The sequence below is a fragment of the Bactrocera dorsalis genome, chromosome 1, assembly GCF_023373825.1.
Source record: "Bactrocera dorsalis isolate Fly_Bdor chromosome 1, ASM2337382v1, whole genome shotgun sequence".
Taxonomy (NCBI): Eukaryota; Metazoa; Arthropoda; class Insecta; order Diptera; family Tephritidae; genus Bactrocera; species Bactrocera dorsalis.
This window is the reverse complement of record NC_064303.1, coordinates 6434433-6450349: the sequence shown is the minus strand read 5'-3', so window position 1 is coordinate 6450349 and position 15917 is coordinate 6434433. Positions and strand designations below refer to the sequence as shown.

The following is a 15917-nucleotide window of genomic DNA, read 5'->3' as shown; positions in this document are numbered from 1 at the left end:
CTTCCGATCTTCCGTTTTGCACATAAGTTTTGCAGCTTTAGCTCGTTCCATCGGGTTTTGATTTTCTTTACCATGCTTCTGCCGAAATCGTCGTAGCGACAATACATGGGTTTCCCAATGTTAATCATGTTTTTGGATGCTTACTGTAGACCATTCTTGGCAATCTTGTGCACTATTTCATTGCCCTCGATGTCTTTGTGACCTGGTACCTAGTAGAAGTCAAGTTTCTTACAGCTGGCAAGTCTTTTCACTGCTGCTCTGCTTTCCAAGGCACTTCTGGCCTGATATATGTGATATTACTACCTTGATTGCATCTTGGCTGTCTACGTAGATATTGATTCTTGCCTGATAATAGATATTGATAATTGCTTGTAGGTCCATTAGAGGCCAGCTCCACGGCTTTCGCAATATCAAAGACCTTCGCTTGAAATATCCAGCAACTTAAAGAAAACTTTCAGCTATAGACCAGTCAAGTTTTGTTTCGATATCTTCATTGCTCTTGGTACTTATTTATTGTGAACAACTATTTTTCTTCTACATAACCCCAAAAAGGTACCAAGGTTTCTATTTTACAAATCGCAAATATATTGAGTAATGTCAAACGGGAGCTCTTCTTACTCCTGCTTATGTTTTATTGAAATGAAATTATGTCATATAAAATCCACTTCGCATAATCTCCAAATTCCTGAAACGTCTCTGTCTACAACCGAACTTACACGTATCTGGTCGACGTGTTTTCTTTCAAAACCACTTTTTAAATCGCGACTTTATCGTTTAACCGGCGGCAAAGTTGGAATGAAACGTCAAAATCACATATGTAAATGTAAACAAAACAACAACATTTGACATTCAGCAGCGATTTAGTGATTTTAAATTACACTAAAAAGTGACTTCGAGCTTGTCGAAGAGATAAGAAAGCTGCGTGTGTATGCGAGTATAACCGATTTTCAATCGAACCCTATTTAAGTAGTCTATGCGAACATTTCTTTTATTGTTCCTCTATACAATTCGCTCCTCTCCACGTCCGCGGGGATTTCATTAAAATGCAAGTAACGTAAAATGCGTAAATTGTAACATGCCGCGCATAGAAAATGGGGGGTACATAGAACGACTTGACATACTTTCGCGTGCTTATGACGCTTTATTTAGTTTTTTCTGTTCTTTGCTTTATTTATGGTTTATGGATGTGCTCTCTTTCGACCAAGTTCAATAGAATACAGATTTTATTCGATTAGCAGTGTCAGTGTAATCTTTGGAAAATATGAAATTTCTTGTATTGCTGCTGGTTATTTATGATTATTGTTCTAATGTTCTGGTATGTTTTGGAGTTATGTATGAGTATATGTTCATAAAGCGAGTTCAGCACAATGAAGTTGTCATGCTTGGCATAATTTTTAAAATTCTGGGCATAAAACATTTCAGTGCTCCTGCCACTCAAGAGAGTTGAGAGTGAAGTGTGAAAGGTGTTGTGATTGGAATAATATAATCTTATTTACGAGTATAGTTCTTCTTCTTTTTCTTTAATGAAGTAGATACCGCTTATGCGATTATAGCTCAGTATACTAGGAGTATACTGCTGACCGAAAATTGTTGAAAAATTTGAAACTCAAACTCTTTAAGCATTGTATGCCCATTCAAGAGTCGAATAATGTAAACCATTGCAAATGCCTTCCATAAGTCTGTTTTATGGTAAAAATTGTCGCTCTTTAAGCTTGAAAACTAATTAATTACAACAGTATATGCAAAAAATATAAAATTAAGACTAAATTTACATTAGGTTAGATATTTTGGTAGTCCAATAAGCCATGCATAGACTAGTTTTGGTTCTTTACCAGGATACCAGATGACTTGCCGTCAAGTAGTCCATGAGCAGTTGACTTCCTTTATTATGCCTGCGCTTGACGATACTATTATTTCCCGTTCCCACGACAGTCGGATCTATGTAACCGGAACGGAACCGGATTTTTATTCGTCCAAGGTCTGTCAACTCGGCATCATTCCTCAAAATTTGTTCAGCAATGATTTCTGTCGCTACAACAGCAACAAAAATATACCATTGTTTCCCTTCCTTTTGACATTTTGCAGTCGATCTATCAGTCTCATTCTAAAGGTGTGCCAGTAGAAATTTCGTGCATTTCTGATCATGAGATTGACTTTTGCAGCTTTGCACTCTGGTAGTTCATTCCATTATTCATTTTTTGTCATACTTCTAAGTATTTACTATATATTACCATATAGACAGTGCAAGGGTTTACTAATGTCAGTCACGATTCCGGATAAAAGTTGTACGGTACTCTGTGTAATCACGTCCATCATCTCATAGCCATCAATGCCTTTGTGATCTGATATCCGGTAGAAGTTCAGTTTTCTTTTGGTGTTCAGTCTCACTCCTATTCGATACTTTTCCTGGATATCTACTTTGGTGTATTGAGATCGTTTAACCTTTTTATAACCTGCGCAGACCAGAGACCCTATAAAGTATTTATGTATTATTAAAATGATCGGCGTAACGAGCTGTATAGATTTAGTCATGCTGGTCTATTTGTATGTCTGCATATACTACGACAACTAGTCCGTTAGTTTTTGGGTTATCGATCTGAAATTTTGCATACGTTCTTTTCTTCCGGAGAAGCTGTTCATTTATCGGAACCGTCGATCTCGAATGACTACAGCATATAGCTGCCATATAAACTGAACGATCGGGATTAAGTTCTTGTATTAATAACTTTTTTGTTTGTCCAGATATCTTCACGAAATTTGGCACGACTTATTTTCCAAGGCAACGGTGCAATCTCCGAACATACAGTTCAAATCGGACCACTATAGCATATAGCTGTCATACAAATGGATCGATCAACATCAAGACCTTGTAAGGAAAACTGTTTTGTTTGACGAGATATTTCCACGAAATTCGGCACAGATTATTTCCTAAGCGAATTCTACAATATCTAGAAATTTTGTTAAGATTGGAAAGCTACATCATATAGCTGTCATACAAAGTGAGTGATCAAAATGAGTTTCATGTACTAAAAACTCTTTCGTTAAGCTTCGGTGCAGCCTTAGTTCATGTTTTTACTTATTTTGCTAAGCACTTGAATATAATTACTGTTATTTATCTCTTAACACTGTTTTGCTTGCTTCTGGTTTATTGTTTTCTGATATCTTCTAACCATTTCTCGAACAAAATCGCTATATTATACAACTTTTCAAACTATTCCTCTTTTATCCTTACGTTTCATTCTTATGTACGACTTCGTGTCATATTCTTATTGCACATTATATAATTTCCTTTATTGGCAGCTGCAAATATGTTCCCAATTTGTGCATAAAATGCATATGTTTCTACCTCTGTGTACAGTTAAGTATTTTAAAGTGCGCCGTGGGAAACTTGTGCAGTCATTTTGTCGAATTAAAATCAATTACGGCACACAGTAGTATAGATTGTGGTGCAGACGGTCCGGCAGTGAACATTTATCGGCACACACGACTATATATACTTTTGTACTTACATACTTGCATACTTGTATACAAAAGTGAGCAGCGTTTTGGTACAAATATTTATAACATGTGATCAAATTTGAACCGGACTGACCAAAAAAACATACATACCTATACATATATATATGTGGATTAGGCATATAACTTTTTACAATTTTTGCAAATACGAAAAACGGCATACCATAGTCGAATAGAATAGAATAGAATGAACCCCATTATTTTTTTTTTTGCGAAATTGCAAAAAAGTTTCCGCGCAAAACGAAATTACTTTTTTATCAGCACTGCTGAAAAAAACAAAAAAAGTTTTGTACACTGTACACGTTTTTCTTCATAATAATAGATATTTATTTAACTAATAATCTTCCTATTATTCCAAAAGCCTTTTAATGGACCTAAGGGAAGTGCCCCACCCACCCCAAACTAATTTTTCTTCAAAATAAAAATATTAAAAAAAATTTAAAAAAAATTTTGACTTGTTTTAGAAATCCATTTTTGCGCGGAACGTTTTTGAGCCGAAATCACCTAAAAAAGTGATATTCATTACTTGTACAATATTTGCCACCACGTGGTGGTATGCCAAATTTTTCGTCAAAATTTGTTATATGCCTAATGTGGATGTTTGTAGAAATATGGAAAGTATAAATATATGTACAAAAGTATTTTTTGATTTTTCATACAAACATGATCAAAATTGAACCGGACTGACAAAAGTAAGCAGATTTTTCGTACAAAAGTATGTATATATGTATGTATGAATGTACATTCTAGCTTACAACACAGTCACTTAAAAAATGTTCGAAATAATTTCACTGCAAAACTGCAACGCCAGCAGCGAAGCAGCGCAAGTGGAATGCTGTAAAATCGTGCTTAAGTGCGTGGCTTACGAAAACGGTTAGTATGATTCAACATAAATTAGCGGGCGAAGTTTACATTAAACCGCTAAGTTGGCTGGTTAGCTGCTTTCGAGTTGATTGAATGTGCAGCAAATTGTTGCAAAGTTTACACACTTTTACCCGCACGCACAAACACATCAACATCTATGTATATGTGTGTGAAAATGCCTTGCAGTCCTCTCTCCTTGTAGTCGCACTCGTTGCGCGGCAATTTTCAACAGCTGCTGCTGGAATCACTTAACACATTTGCTTAAGCATGTCTTTAGCACTTGCCTGCACTTAACCTTTATCGAAGATTATCTTTTAATGCGCTCGCTGCGCGACCGTGAACGGCGCAATTTAATGATATTTTACACCGACATAAAAGTGGTGCGGATTGCAGCAGATTACGCGTATCATTGGCCATATACACCGTATTATTATGTCAGTGTTAAATAGTTGCATATTGTTAAACTGTTTAAAACATCACCTGTTCTCGGTGAAGTTAAGCTCTTAAGTCGTGAACTTTAAGCGTGACCGCTTTTTTTTATACGCTTTAAGGTGAGCGAGTTTCATACGCGTTGGTGGTTTATGGTATTAAAGAATTCGTGCTAACGTTGTCAATGGTGGTGTATATTATTTATATATTGTCCACTTATGTCTCTTAACTATGAGTATCTTCATAATATTTCACTGCATACTTTTCATTGTGATATCTATCTACATATTTCCGACTAAATGTAGTCCTGCTATAAGCAAGTAATCCAGAGGCTCCCTCCGCTTTGCTGTTCTTCAGACAGGTAATTTCTATTCGAACTTTTTCATGGTCGAGAGGTGGCACGTCTACTTCATCGTCATTGATTGGGGAATCGGATCCCCTTCTCTTGGTGTTATGCTTTCATTCAGCAGGCTGGATTCCCTTTATAATTTTAGTACGTCCTGGGTATCAGTCACTAGATCACCTTTGGGTGTTCTACAAGAGTATGCTCCGGACTTGAAGCCTTCTGCTAGTCGCCGCATCTTTTCGTAGAATTTTCGAGCATTACCTCTGTCGGCCAGCTTTTCAAGCTCACAAGATAGTGGTCCAAGTCAATGTTATAACCTCGGAGTGTACGCACGTCTAAAACACTGGAGACGTGTCTTCCGTCTATCGCAACATGATCGATCTGGTTAGTGGTTTTTCGATCCGGAGACAGCCAAGTGTCTTGATGAATTTTCTTATGCTGGAATTGACGCCAAACAGCGAAAAGGAAGAACCACTGGCACGCTGTTGAAAACTCGGCAAATAAAGTAGAAGAAGAGGAATAGCTATAAGCCATATTCTCTAATTCTGACCACAAACTATAGTTCACTGAATTCAAATCTGAATTTTCAAACGGCAAATGATAACTTGCTTCATAGTTGAGCCAGAAATATTACTTAGAAGCCACTGCAGGGTATTTTTTGCCTTGTGTGTTGGAGTCGAAGATCCAATGTTCTCCGTCGAAGGAAGTATTTTTAACTGCTTTACCACCCCTCCTAAAACAATCTTCTGGCGCACTTCTGACCCAGTTTTAACCCTTTCTTCACAGAAGTGAAGCAGTGTAACACTTTTACAGGAAACTCTCCACCAAACCATTACAACAGTTGAATGGTGACCAACTAGCATCTTGGCATGTTGAGCTTTTCATATGAATATCATCTGGAACAAGTCTTGATTAAGTCAAAATATTAATTTCTTTTTACATAATTTTCTGTTTTCTAAGGGAACATTTCTTTTTCTGTTTTCAAGTGTACATTCACGTTTGGGAAAAACGTTCATAGAAGTTTCATGTCGCTTTCCAGTTTTGTTCCTCTCTTTCGAACATATACCCGCCTTTATCGCTCCCACACTTTCGTTACGCTCTGAATTTATATTAATTTTTTATAATACACATATCTATCTATGTCTCACAGTCATTTCGTAAGACATGTATGAGTTCTCACCTCTTGCCGCAGTCTTTCAGTTTCTAGTCCAAACAATTTCTGTAGTAACTTTGAGTCTAACGAAATTTTGTTACATTAGTCCGACTCTCTTGATTACACTCTATCTTTTTCTCTCTCTGTCACACTGTAACTTTTATTCAATTTAATTGATTGGATCTAATAATTTAATAATAAAATCTTCATTCACTCACATCTACAGGTACCTCTGTCACGTTGTCATGCTCTTGTACTTTTCTACATTCAGATATCTTCCAGTGTCTTTCAATAACTTTCTCATTAAAATCTTCTAACCTTCAGTGTAAATGTTATTTTTTAAATAAGTTCAATAAGGGGTATCAGCCTTAGAGTGACCTTAAAGTGGATGCTTATAGCAGAGGCGGTCGTATTTTCTCATTTAAGCAACACGCGCATTTACTTAAGGACTCTTAGAACACAGTTACTTATTCAGTATATGTATCATCCTTTAAAGTTAACTCTGTAATATACGCAGTAAATTCGCTCTGACTACCGATTACGCGATTATAAATATCTTCCCGTCTTCCTAGTAATATTTGATTGAACTTTTGAGAAATCAAATAACAAAACCGTATCCAAAGGAAGACATCAATCAAGACAAGATTAGAATATTATATTTTATTATGTACTCGTAAATACTACTTGCTTTGATTCCACTCGTATTCGAGGTTTTTTTCGTATAAATCCAAAACTCCTATCTCTGTCTCTCGTCTATTATTCCTATCTCTTATACTAGATGTTCTTTCAATAATTTATTTCTAAGATCTAACTAAAAAGTTCACTTATGGGCTCTGTACGTTTTATGTTTCTATTTTATGCAAGAATTTCCTAGCGAGACATGTTTTTAGGTCCTCTCTGTAGGCACACTTTGAGCCGCTGTCACTTAATTGTACACCTTTTAATATCTTCTCTTACTTTCGCATAATCTGAAGTTTAGAGTTTGACTCGGGTTTCAGTTTGTTTGCCTTTATTCTTAAAAATCAAATTAAATCAAAACAATAATAAATATTCTTTGAATAAATATATACGATTTCACAATTCCGTTTTAATTTTGTAGCAATATTTTGGTCGTATCGCCATATGCACATACGACAGCGAGTAATTCATGCCCACAATGGTCTTATTATCCCATATAATACCATCTTGCTGTTTTTCCTCCCATTTTGTAGGCGCATACATACCATTTAACTTACTGCAAGCAGAGAAAAATACTTGGAAATAAAGTTAAATAAAGAAATTATTACAACTCATTCACCTCTTGGCGCAACCCTCCTTCCACCAGCCGCCTACCTTCTCCTTGCCTTTACAATAACCCACGCGATCTCTCGTACGAAATTTGTAACCGATCAGTTTAGTCAACTCATCCGCAGCATTACCGGTGAACTTACCCACCTTTTTCAAAGCATACTGATCACCCTCATCGCCAATAACAAAATGATCGTAGTTCGCAATCTCATCCACACTATCGCTATTCAGACGCATGACAATGCGCAATTCTTGCGGCGCATCGCTGGTTAACCAAAACAGTGATTGCATGCCAACAAAAAAGCTATTATAGGGATCGCCAAAACCCGCCTTATATTGAGGCCATCTGAGATTGAATTCGGTATTCTTATCTTGCCGTCTATGCACGACGGTCCAAGGGCAACCGCCATCCGCATCGGATAAACAGTAGACGTTGATTGGCGTGTAGCCGGATATGTGTACGCTATAGACATCGTCTTGGTCGCGCACACCTGGTGGTAGTATGTCCGCGCAGGTTTTGGGAAAGCGCAACAGCAGGCGCTTCGTAAAGGAGTCGCTTAGCGAACGTACGCTGATATGTTTTAAATAAACGGTTATTTTAGCTACTTCCTGGTAGATTTCTTTGATCTCAACTTACGTTTTCTCCATTAGATCGCCCAACTGTTTCAGCGTCACTGGCACTTGTTGTTCCTGTTGCAGTTCACTAGGAATAATTTCAAATCGTATATTATTAATGCCTTCAATAGAGTCTAAACTTTCTTATCCCACCTGGTTTGCGTCTCCGCTCTTCTACTTCTATTGCATTGCTTTACCAAATTACGCATTGTTTCGTCCACAATGACGGTCAGGTAATCTGCATCATTCGCTGTTTGTTCAAAACGATTTGCGGAGATAGTTGGTGCTTGAAGTGCAGCTGTTATCAGCAATGCAAAAATCAATTGCTTCCTGAAATGCAACATCTCGTGAGCTGATTAAACGACCGACTGCACTTGAATGAGGCCGGCGACTTAAGTTTTGTATAAAATTTGACGTCGATCGCGATAAGTTTGACGCCTTATCAGCTTCCTATTACATTAACTAAACAATTTTACTATATAAATTGTAAATGTTGGGATTTAAATATTTTAATAATTTGTTGATGTTGCCGATAATGTGCGAACTACTTAATAAGAATAGTATATATATTACAATATTTCTTATCTATCGTCATATAATCGAGTGCCGTATACTTTTGGTACAGTGAGAGATCGATGAATAACACTTAAATCAGTTTAAGAAATATTAAGAGTGATCTTTTGCGAGGTTCCCTACTTTTTTTTTGATAGAAAAAACACAAAAACTTCAAATTTAATGGAGAATGTTTACTATCATTCGAAAGAACATTAATTGGCATTTATTTTTTGAAGATTATCTCTTTCAAATGTTTGTCTCGGCAATGTCTCGGATGGTTCATCCGTTGAGTCCAATTTTCGATGACTCGTTCAAGCATTTCGCCTGGCAACAGAATTTTGGATCTCAACTTAATATGCGCCAAGTCGCTCCATACGTCAGTCCGAGTTGCCACGGTACGGTGTTCGAGTAGACTTTAAGCTACGGTTGCTATATTTTCTTCACCTAGACGTGGTCTATTCGGCCGAATTTTATCCAGTAATTAATGCTGGGTCTTAAGATGTCCATGATGAAATGCCAAACAATACTGAATAAAAATAACATGACAGCTAGAGACGACTCACGCGTGGCTTATGAAAAAAACATTGAAAAACTTACCTCTACCTGGATTTCCAACCATTATTATACTTATCTCTCTAAACTCAGATTGCTTTCACGACTTCGTTCGAAATGCAATTTACAATTTGTTCGAAGGAATTTCTCATTTAAATACATGAGACAATAGTTTTGTTGTTACAGACGTTTTGTTGCAAGTTCGCAGCGTAGCGGAACGTTAATGAAGTCGTCGTTTCCTCCATTTTGAGTTTCTTAAGTCTCTTTTGGTAGGATTAAGTTAAGAAGTTGATCCTAACGGGGATCTCACTTGGACAGGCTAAAACACCGGTCCTTTGCGATAAAACCCTAAAACTTCAATATATGTATATATAGAAAGGGTTTCTCATACTCTCCACCTGTTCCTATGGTGGTATCGTTACTAAGTTTATTCTATAATATTTGTCACAATAGTCGTTCTTCGTTTCATCGTCCATTCTTTTTCGTTTACATATTATAATAGGCTTGTAGAGAGTTGGCTTGGTGTCTTGAAAAATGTTTTTACTTTTCAATTGTCGCTCGAGTTCAAAGTAGTGTTTATTGACATCATAGTTCTACCTTGAATTTCATGATCGATATTATTCTGCTGGTGTTTATGCTGATGTTTGTACTGGTTTTTAGGCACATGAATTGGTTTACGAATGAAATTTGGACTGTCAACATTGGCGTGTTTATTCACCACCAGACCTTTTCTGCTTAATTTAAGATGGAGTTCACTAGAGCTTTCTAATACCAACTGTGCTAGTTATGCTTAATGTCTTCTTTTATATATTCGTTTGAGTTTATCAACAATAACAAATCCAAACAGCGCCAGGAAAGCAATTTTCCTTCGAGCTGTGGAAAACGACATTTTAGTTGACAGCAATTTTTACCGAGGCTTTTCGAAGATTATATTGTACTCGTATATTGCTATGTGGTGGCGAACTGTAAAAGCAGCAGAAAGTGCGCTGAGGGTGGGTCTTAGTCATTTGCACAACTTGTTGACTGACTCGAAGAGAGTTGACGAATTTTGTATGTATTTTGTAGTTTGGTGAAGATAGTCTTAAGTTTATTAGGTTTCATAAGCTCTGCCAAAGGTAATCAAGAGATAATGCCATGGAAACCATAAGAATTTTGTTCCTTAACTGCGCCATGGTTTCTCTAAATTCCTCATTGCATAATGGGTATAGGGTTTTCGTTAGTTACGAAACTAAATCATAACTTAAACTCTTGAATGAAAACCTCAGCCTCCAAAATTTATATGTAATTCGAGCAACCGATTACTATTATGGACAATGGTCATTATCAGAGAGGTCATATAGACACTATTGTTGTTTGCAATTGAACCCAAATAAGCGAGGTGTGTATGTTGGGGCTTAACAACTTATACTCGTGCAAGTATTGAAGCTAAGTGTTCATCAAACACGTCGCACGTGCGGTGAATGGTTCCAAAACGAGATAGACGCTAATATAAAAGATAATGATTTAAAAGAAGAAAAATTGTTCAGAGATGAAGCTCAATTTTGGTTGAATAGTTACGAGTGATAATGAATGATAATCCACAAGATATAGCTCAGACTCTGTTACATCCTCAAAAAATCACTGGCTTGGTGTACTTTATGGACAGAAGGTGACATTGGTCCCTATTTCTTCAATAATGAAGGCGACCACTTGTTACATACAGTCAATGGGCAATGCTACAGAGCTATACATAACGACTTCTTTGTACCTGAATTGGAGAATGTTGGTATGGACAATTTTTGGTTTCAACAAGGCGTGCCATAAAGTTAACACAGCAACCAATTTATTAAAGAAAACTTTTTGTAAGCGCATTATCTCCCGTCGAGCGTTGTGGTCTCCAAGATTGTGCGATTCCACATTGCTGGATTATTTTTTGGTGAAAGGTATTTGACATCTTAGGCATAGACATCGTAGACGTGCTTATAGCCGAGTTTACAACAGCGCGTCAGTCATTTTTCCATTTCTAAGCGAAGGCAAGTCCTTCTCCCCCTGGTATTTCCAAAGGAGTGGAGTTCTTTCTCTTCCTCAACTTCCCCGGCAGGTACTGCGTCGAATACTTTCAGAGCTGGAGCACAACCCTGGGGAGAGACGGTACGTCTTTTCACCTTAGCTCGCCTTCAAATGGATGTTCTTTGGCTACCTAGACGATACTTGGTCTAAAACAGAAAGACGTGAGCTGCTTGAGCATCATGTGAAAGAATCGTTTCTGGCTACTAAAGTGACTCAATTCAGTTCTTGAAATTTCAAATTCGTGCACAAATTGCATACAAATTGATATGACGAATCTTTACTGAACAAATTGAATATAACCAATTACCCCAGCATTTTTATTAAATTTATAAAATTTAATTTCTGCAAAGAATTCAAATTGCTAAAATTCTTGTTAAAGACGCACACTTTCACATACACGCACTCACACACTTGCACTAAGCAACGGTATTTGCATGGCGAACCGCAAAATGCAGGCGGCAGTTGAAAAGAGCAAAGAGCGTTGTTGCTTAACAGGAGAAAAGCTGGCAGCATATAGTACAGTTAGATAGTCGTAAGTACTCAATTAAAATTGCATGCAGCAGCAATATGAGCAATGACAGGATGTAAGTGGCTGAAAGCAACAACAACAAAAACAAATTGTGGTGTTGCAACAAACAAACAAACAGGCATACAAATATTTACATGTTTGCACAAAACTTTATTAACACACACACACACACACATACATATATTTACACTGATAGCTTGCTCTGTATGCTTGACCACATGAGCGTCGGGCTTGTTGTTATGTGTGTGTGCGTGTCTTTGTATATTTGCATTTTCGATTTGCATGCAACTCGGCGCTGCTCCTTGGAAAATTGTGGTCACTTGCAGTTTGTTGTTCAAAACACATTGACAGTCAAGTATCAGCCTGTGAACAAGTAAACAAAAGAGATTGTGCTTTTATGTATATGCATGTGTCTATGTCTGTAGTGGTGAAGAAATGACCGACGCTTAGTCTCGCTCAGGCGTAAGTTTGACATATAAAATGCACAAATAATACTATATATTGATATAAATATGAATAGCTATTCATATTGATAAATATTGCATGCATACATTTAGGCGCTGCTAGCAAATCATTGAAGAAAATTGATTTTAACACAAAAGTTTAAATAAATTGCAAATTTTTTGTTGTTAGCAATAAATATTTCTATGTGAAATAAATGGTAAAATATAAAATATTGCAATTTATGCCAGCATTTCCTTTTTATTTCAAAAATCTTGTGTTATTAGTATTTGCGGTTTACAGGAACGCTTTGAAAATATGTAAAAATTGTTCAGTTAGTTAAATTAAATTTTTAATATTTTTCGTTTAGTGATATTTTCATATTTACTCTTTACTGACCTTTTTGGTTTCATTAAATTTGTTGCAAATTTGTTGCATTCATTGCAATTATTAAATATTTCTTTGTTGAACAATATATAGGTTAAAAGCTACCAACTTAGTAAAGGGTGATTTTTTAAGAGCTTGTTAACTTTTAAAAAAAAAAAAACGCATAAAATTTGCAAAATCTCATCGGTTCTTTATTTGAAACGTTAGACTGGTTCATGACATTTACTTTTTGAAGATAATTTCATTTAAATGTTGACCGCGGCTGCGTCTTAGGTGGTCCATTCGGAAAGTCCAATTTTGGGCAACTTTTTCGAGCACTTCGGCCGGAATAGCCCGAATTTCTTCGGAAATGTTGTCTTCCAAAGCTGGAATAGTTGCTGGCTTATTTCTGTAGACTTTAGACTTGACGTAGCCCCACAAAAAATAGTCTAAAGGCGTTAAATCGCATGATCTTGGTGGCCAACTTACGGGTCCATTTCTTGAGATGAATTGTTGTCCGAAGTTTTCCCTCAAAATGGCCATAGAATCGCGAGCTGTGTGGCATGTAGCGCCATCTTGTTGAAACCACATGTCAACCAAGTTCAGTTCTTCCATTTTTGGCAACAAAAAGTTTGTTAGCATCGAACGATAGCGATCGCCATTCACCGTAACGTTGCGTCCAACAGCATCTTTGAAAAAATACGGTCCAATGATTCCACCAGCGTACAAACCACACCAAACAGTGCATTTTTCGGGATGCATGGGCAGTTCTTGAACGGCTTCTGGTTGCTCTTCACCCCAAATGCGGCAATTTTGCTTATTTACGTAGCCATTCAACCAGAAATGAGCCTCATCGCTGAACAAAATTTGTCGGACGTAAAGCGCGAAACACATTTCGAACCGAACACTGATTTTGGTAATAAAATTCAATGATTTGCAACCGTTGCTCGTTAGTAAGTCTATTCATGATGAAATGTCAAAGCATACTGAGCATCTTTCTCTTTGACACCATGTCTGAAATCCCACGTGATCTGTCAAATACTAATGCATGAAAATCCTAACCTAAAAAAAATCACCCGTTATAAACTAACCTGTGGGTGAATACAAAATAATTAATATTCAATTTTATATGACCTTGTGGAGGTATATTAAGTTTGTTTTGTGTTGTTATGCTGCCTATGGCCTAAGTAGCAATGTTGATCTGAGATTATTACAGATCTAAAAAAGTATGGAGTAAAGTCAGCTGGATGTTCGAAAATCGTGATATTACTTGTATGGGGGCTAGGTCAAGTTTTCGCTAAGCTTTACACATTTTAGGCACTAAGACATTCTGTATGTAAGGCACGCTGTCTCATTTTCATTGAAATAACTCACATATTGGCCGACATATGCGGTACAAAGTCACCCGGAAGTTAGATTAACTTTATATTATGTATGAATGGGGTAAAGGAAGTATTAATCCGATTCAATCCATTTTTGACCTACAGACATACCATTGTTACAAAAGTACTATTCCTGAATTTCAATTATAATAATAATTTCTATCGTATATCTCAGACATTGACCGATATTTTAGAACAAAAGTCAGCTATAAGCACTGGGATCCGAATATTTGGTACCTAGGGTCTAGAACAGTTTTTGTTGGATTTCGAAAATTTTTGGCCATAAGGTGGCTTACACTAAAGGAATTATATGTGCTAAATCTTATTTCATCATCTTCAAATATATACCATTTTGGTGGACCACTTTTTGCCATCTTTCCGCTAGAGACATTACACTACCAGTGTAAAACTTTTCTGGTTTTTCGACGAAAAGCTGGGGGAAGCAATTTTTATAGGCTTCTATTGAAGCCAACTTTATTTCATTAAGGAAGTTCTGCATGGATCGAAACAAATGGCCGATGGCAGAAGGTCAAGGCTATATGTGTGGTCTATCGTTGTTCTGATGAAAGACGAATCCCTTTCTGTTGATTACTTCTGGCCATTTTTTTCGATTGCTTGCTTCAATCTCAGCAGTTATTGACAGTAAAATGTAGAAACAATCATTCGACAAAGCTGCAGCAGCTCAAAGTGGATGATTCCTCTTTAATCCCACGAAACACTCAGCATAACCTTTCGAGGCGTCAATCCTGGATTTGCAACCTTTTGTTGAGCTTCACCATGCTTGGACCATGATCTTTTTCATACATTATTATGGTATTTAATTCACTCCTTCTCCTCTTCCTTAATTTCTTTCATCTTCTGTTATTATACGCTTCAAAAATCTTTCGATTTCATTTCGTTTCAGCAAAGAATCGCAGATGTTAATTCGGTCTATTAAATTTTTCACAACACAATTCATGTGATACCCAAACATTGAGCTTCTTTTTGTAGCCAGTTTTTTTTTAAATGGTTCAAAACCATTTGATGATGAATGTTAAGTTCTTTAGCGATAGTATTGTTGCTTATATGACAGTTCTGGTCAATCTTTTCCATAATTTCATCCAGTTTTTCAACAATTTTTCATTATTTTTACTTTTGAACACTTATTTCGTTTCAACGAATTTGGTTTTTTTTTGTTAAATGAAGCTTAAAATTCCACCTGTCCAACAATAATGGTATTGCACAATGTGATTGGTAGCACTGGAGATATACGACCGCAACTACATCTACTGATAAAATACGAAAATACTTTTTCAACTACCCAATATTAATTGCTTCTTGATTTGTACACTCGAGAGGAAAGATTCAAATGGAATTGTGTTATAAGGGAAGTAGGCGTGGTTGCTGTCTGATTTCGCCTATGATACATAGGATTGTGAGAAGAATGTACGTACTAAATTTGGTTGAAATCGGTCCGGCGGTTCCCGAGACTTATGATTTCAACTAAAAATTACCATCGTCTAGTTTTTACCTCGGCCTTAAGCCTTCTCGAAGCATCCAGGGCTTAAAATTGTATGTCTCTGTCGTATTTAGTTATTGATTTTTTGCACTTTTATTAGTTTTTGACAATACCGTTATATGGGGAGTAAGCGGTGTTATCATCCGATTGTAGGTAGGAGTTCTTATGGTATTTGCGATTTGGTTGTTGTAGCTTTGGTGGTTTAAGATATATGTAAGATATATGATACGTCCCTTTTTTAATTTTTTTTTGATCACAGATATCACTTGCTACAGTAATTCTCTTTTTGTCATGGAGCGCCCATATCAAGTATCATGAAGATATCTCAATTTTTA

At 36.6% G+C, this 15917-nt stretch overlaps 2 protein-coding genes across 2 annotated transcripts in view; one reads left to right on the top strand and one right to left on the bottom strand.

Moving 5' to 3' along the window:
• Nucleotides 1-15917, top strand: part of LOC105225316 (protein obstructor-E) — a 50624-nt gene that overhangs the window by 29361 nt on the left and 5346 nt on the right. The window lies entirely within an intron of this gene.
• On the bottom strand, nt 7376-8601 carry LOC109579482 (angiopoietin-4). Its single transcript, XM_019989915.3, has 4 exons — nt 8364-8601; nt 8233-8298; nt 7606-8166; nt 7376-7542 (listed from the first exon to the last, which is right to left on the bottom strand). Exons 1-4 carry the CDS (start codon nt 8552-8554, stop codon nt 7383-7385), a joined length of 978 nt encoding a protein of 325 aa, XP_019845474.2. The 5' UTR covers nt 8555-8601; the 3' UTR covers nt 7376-7382.

What these genes read in the sequence shown, in the direction of transcription:
- LOC109579482 (XM_019989915.3), bottom strand. Translation starts at nt 8,554, where the DNA reads ATGTTGCATTTCAGGAAGCAATTGATTTTTGCATTGCTGATAACAGCT. An exon ending in GGCGATCTAATGGAGAAAAC is followed by an intron (nt 8,167 to 8,232) that starts GTAAGTTGAGAT and finishes AAAACATATCAG; the next exon opens with CGTACGTTCGCTAAGCGACT. An exon ending in AAGGAGGGTTGCGCCAAGAG is followed by an intron (nt 7,543 to 7,605) that starts GTGAATGAGTTG and finishes CTCTGCTTGCAG; the next exon opens with TAAGTTAAATGGTATGTATG.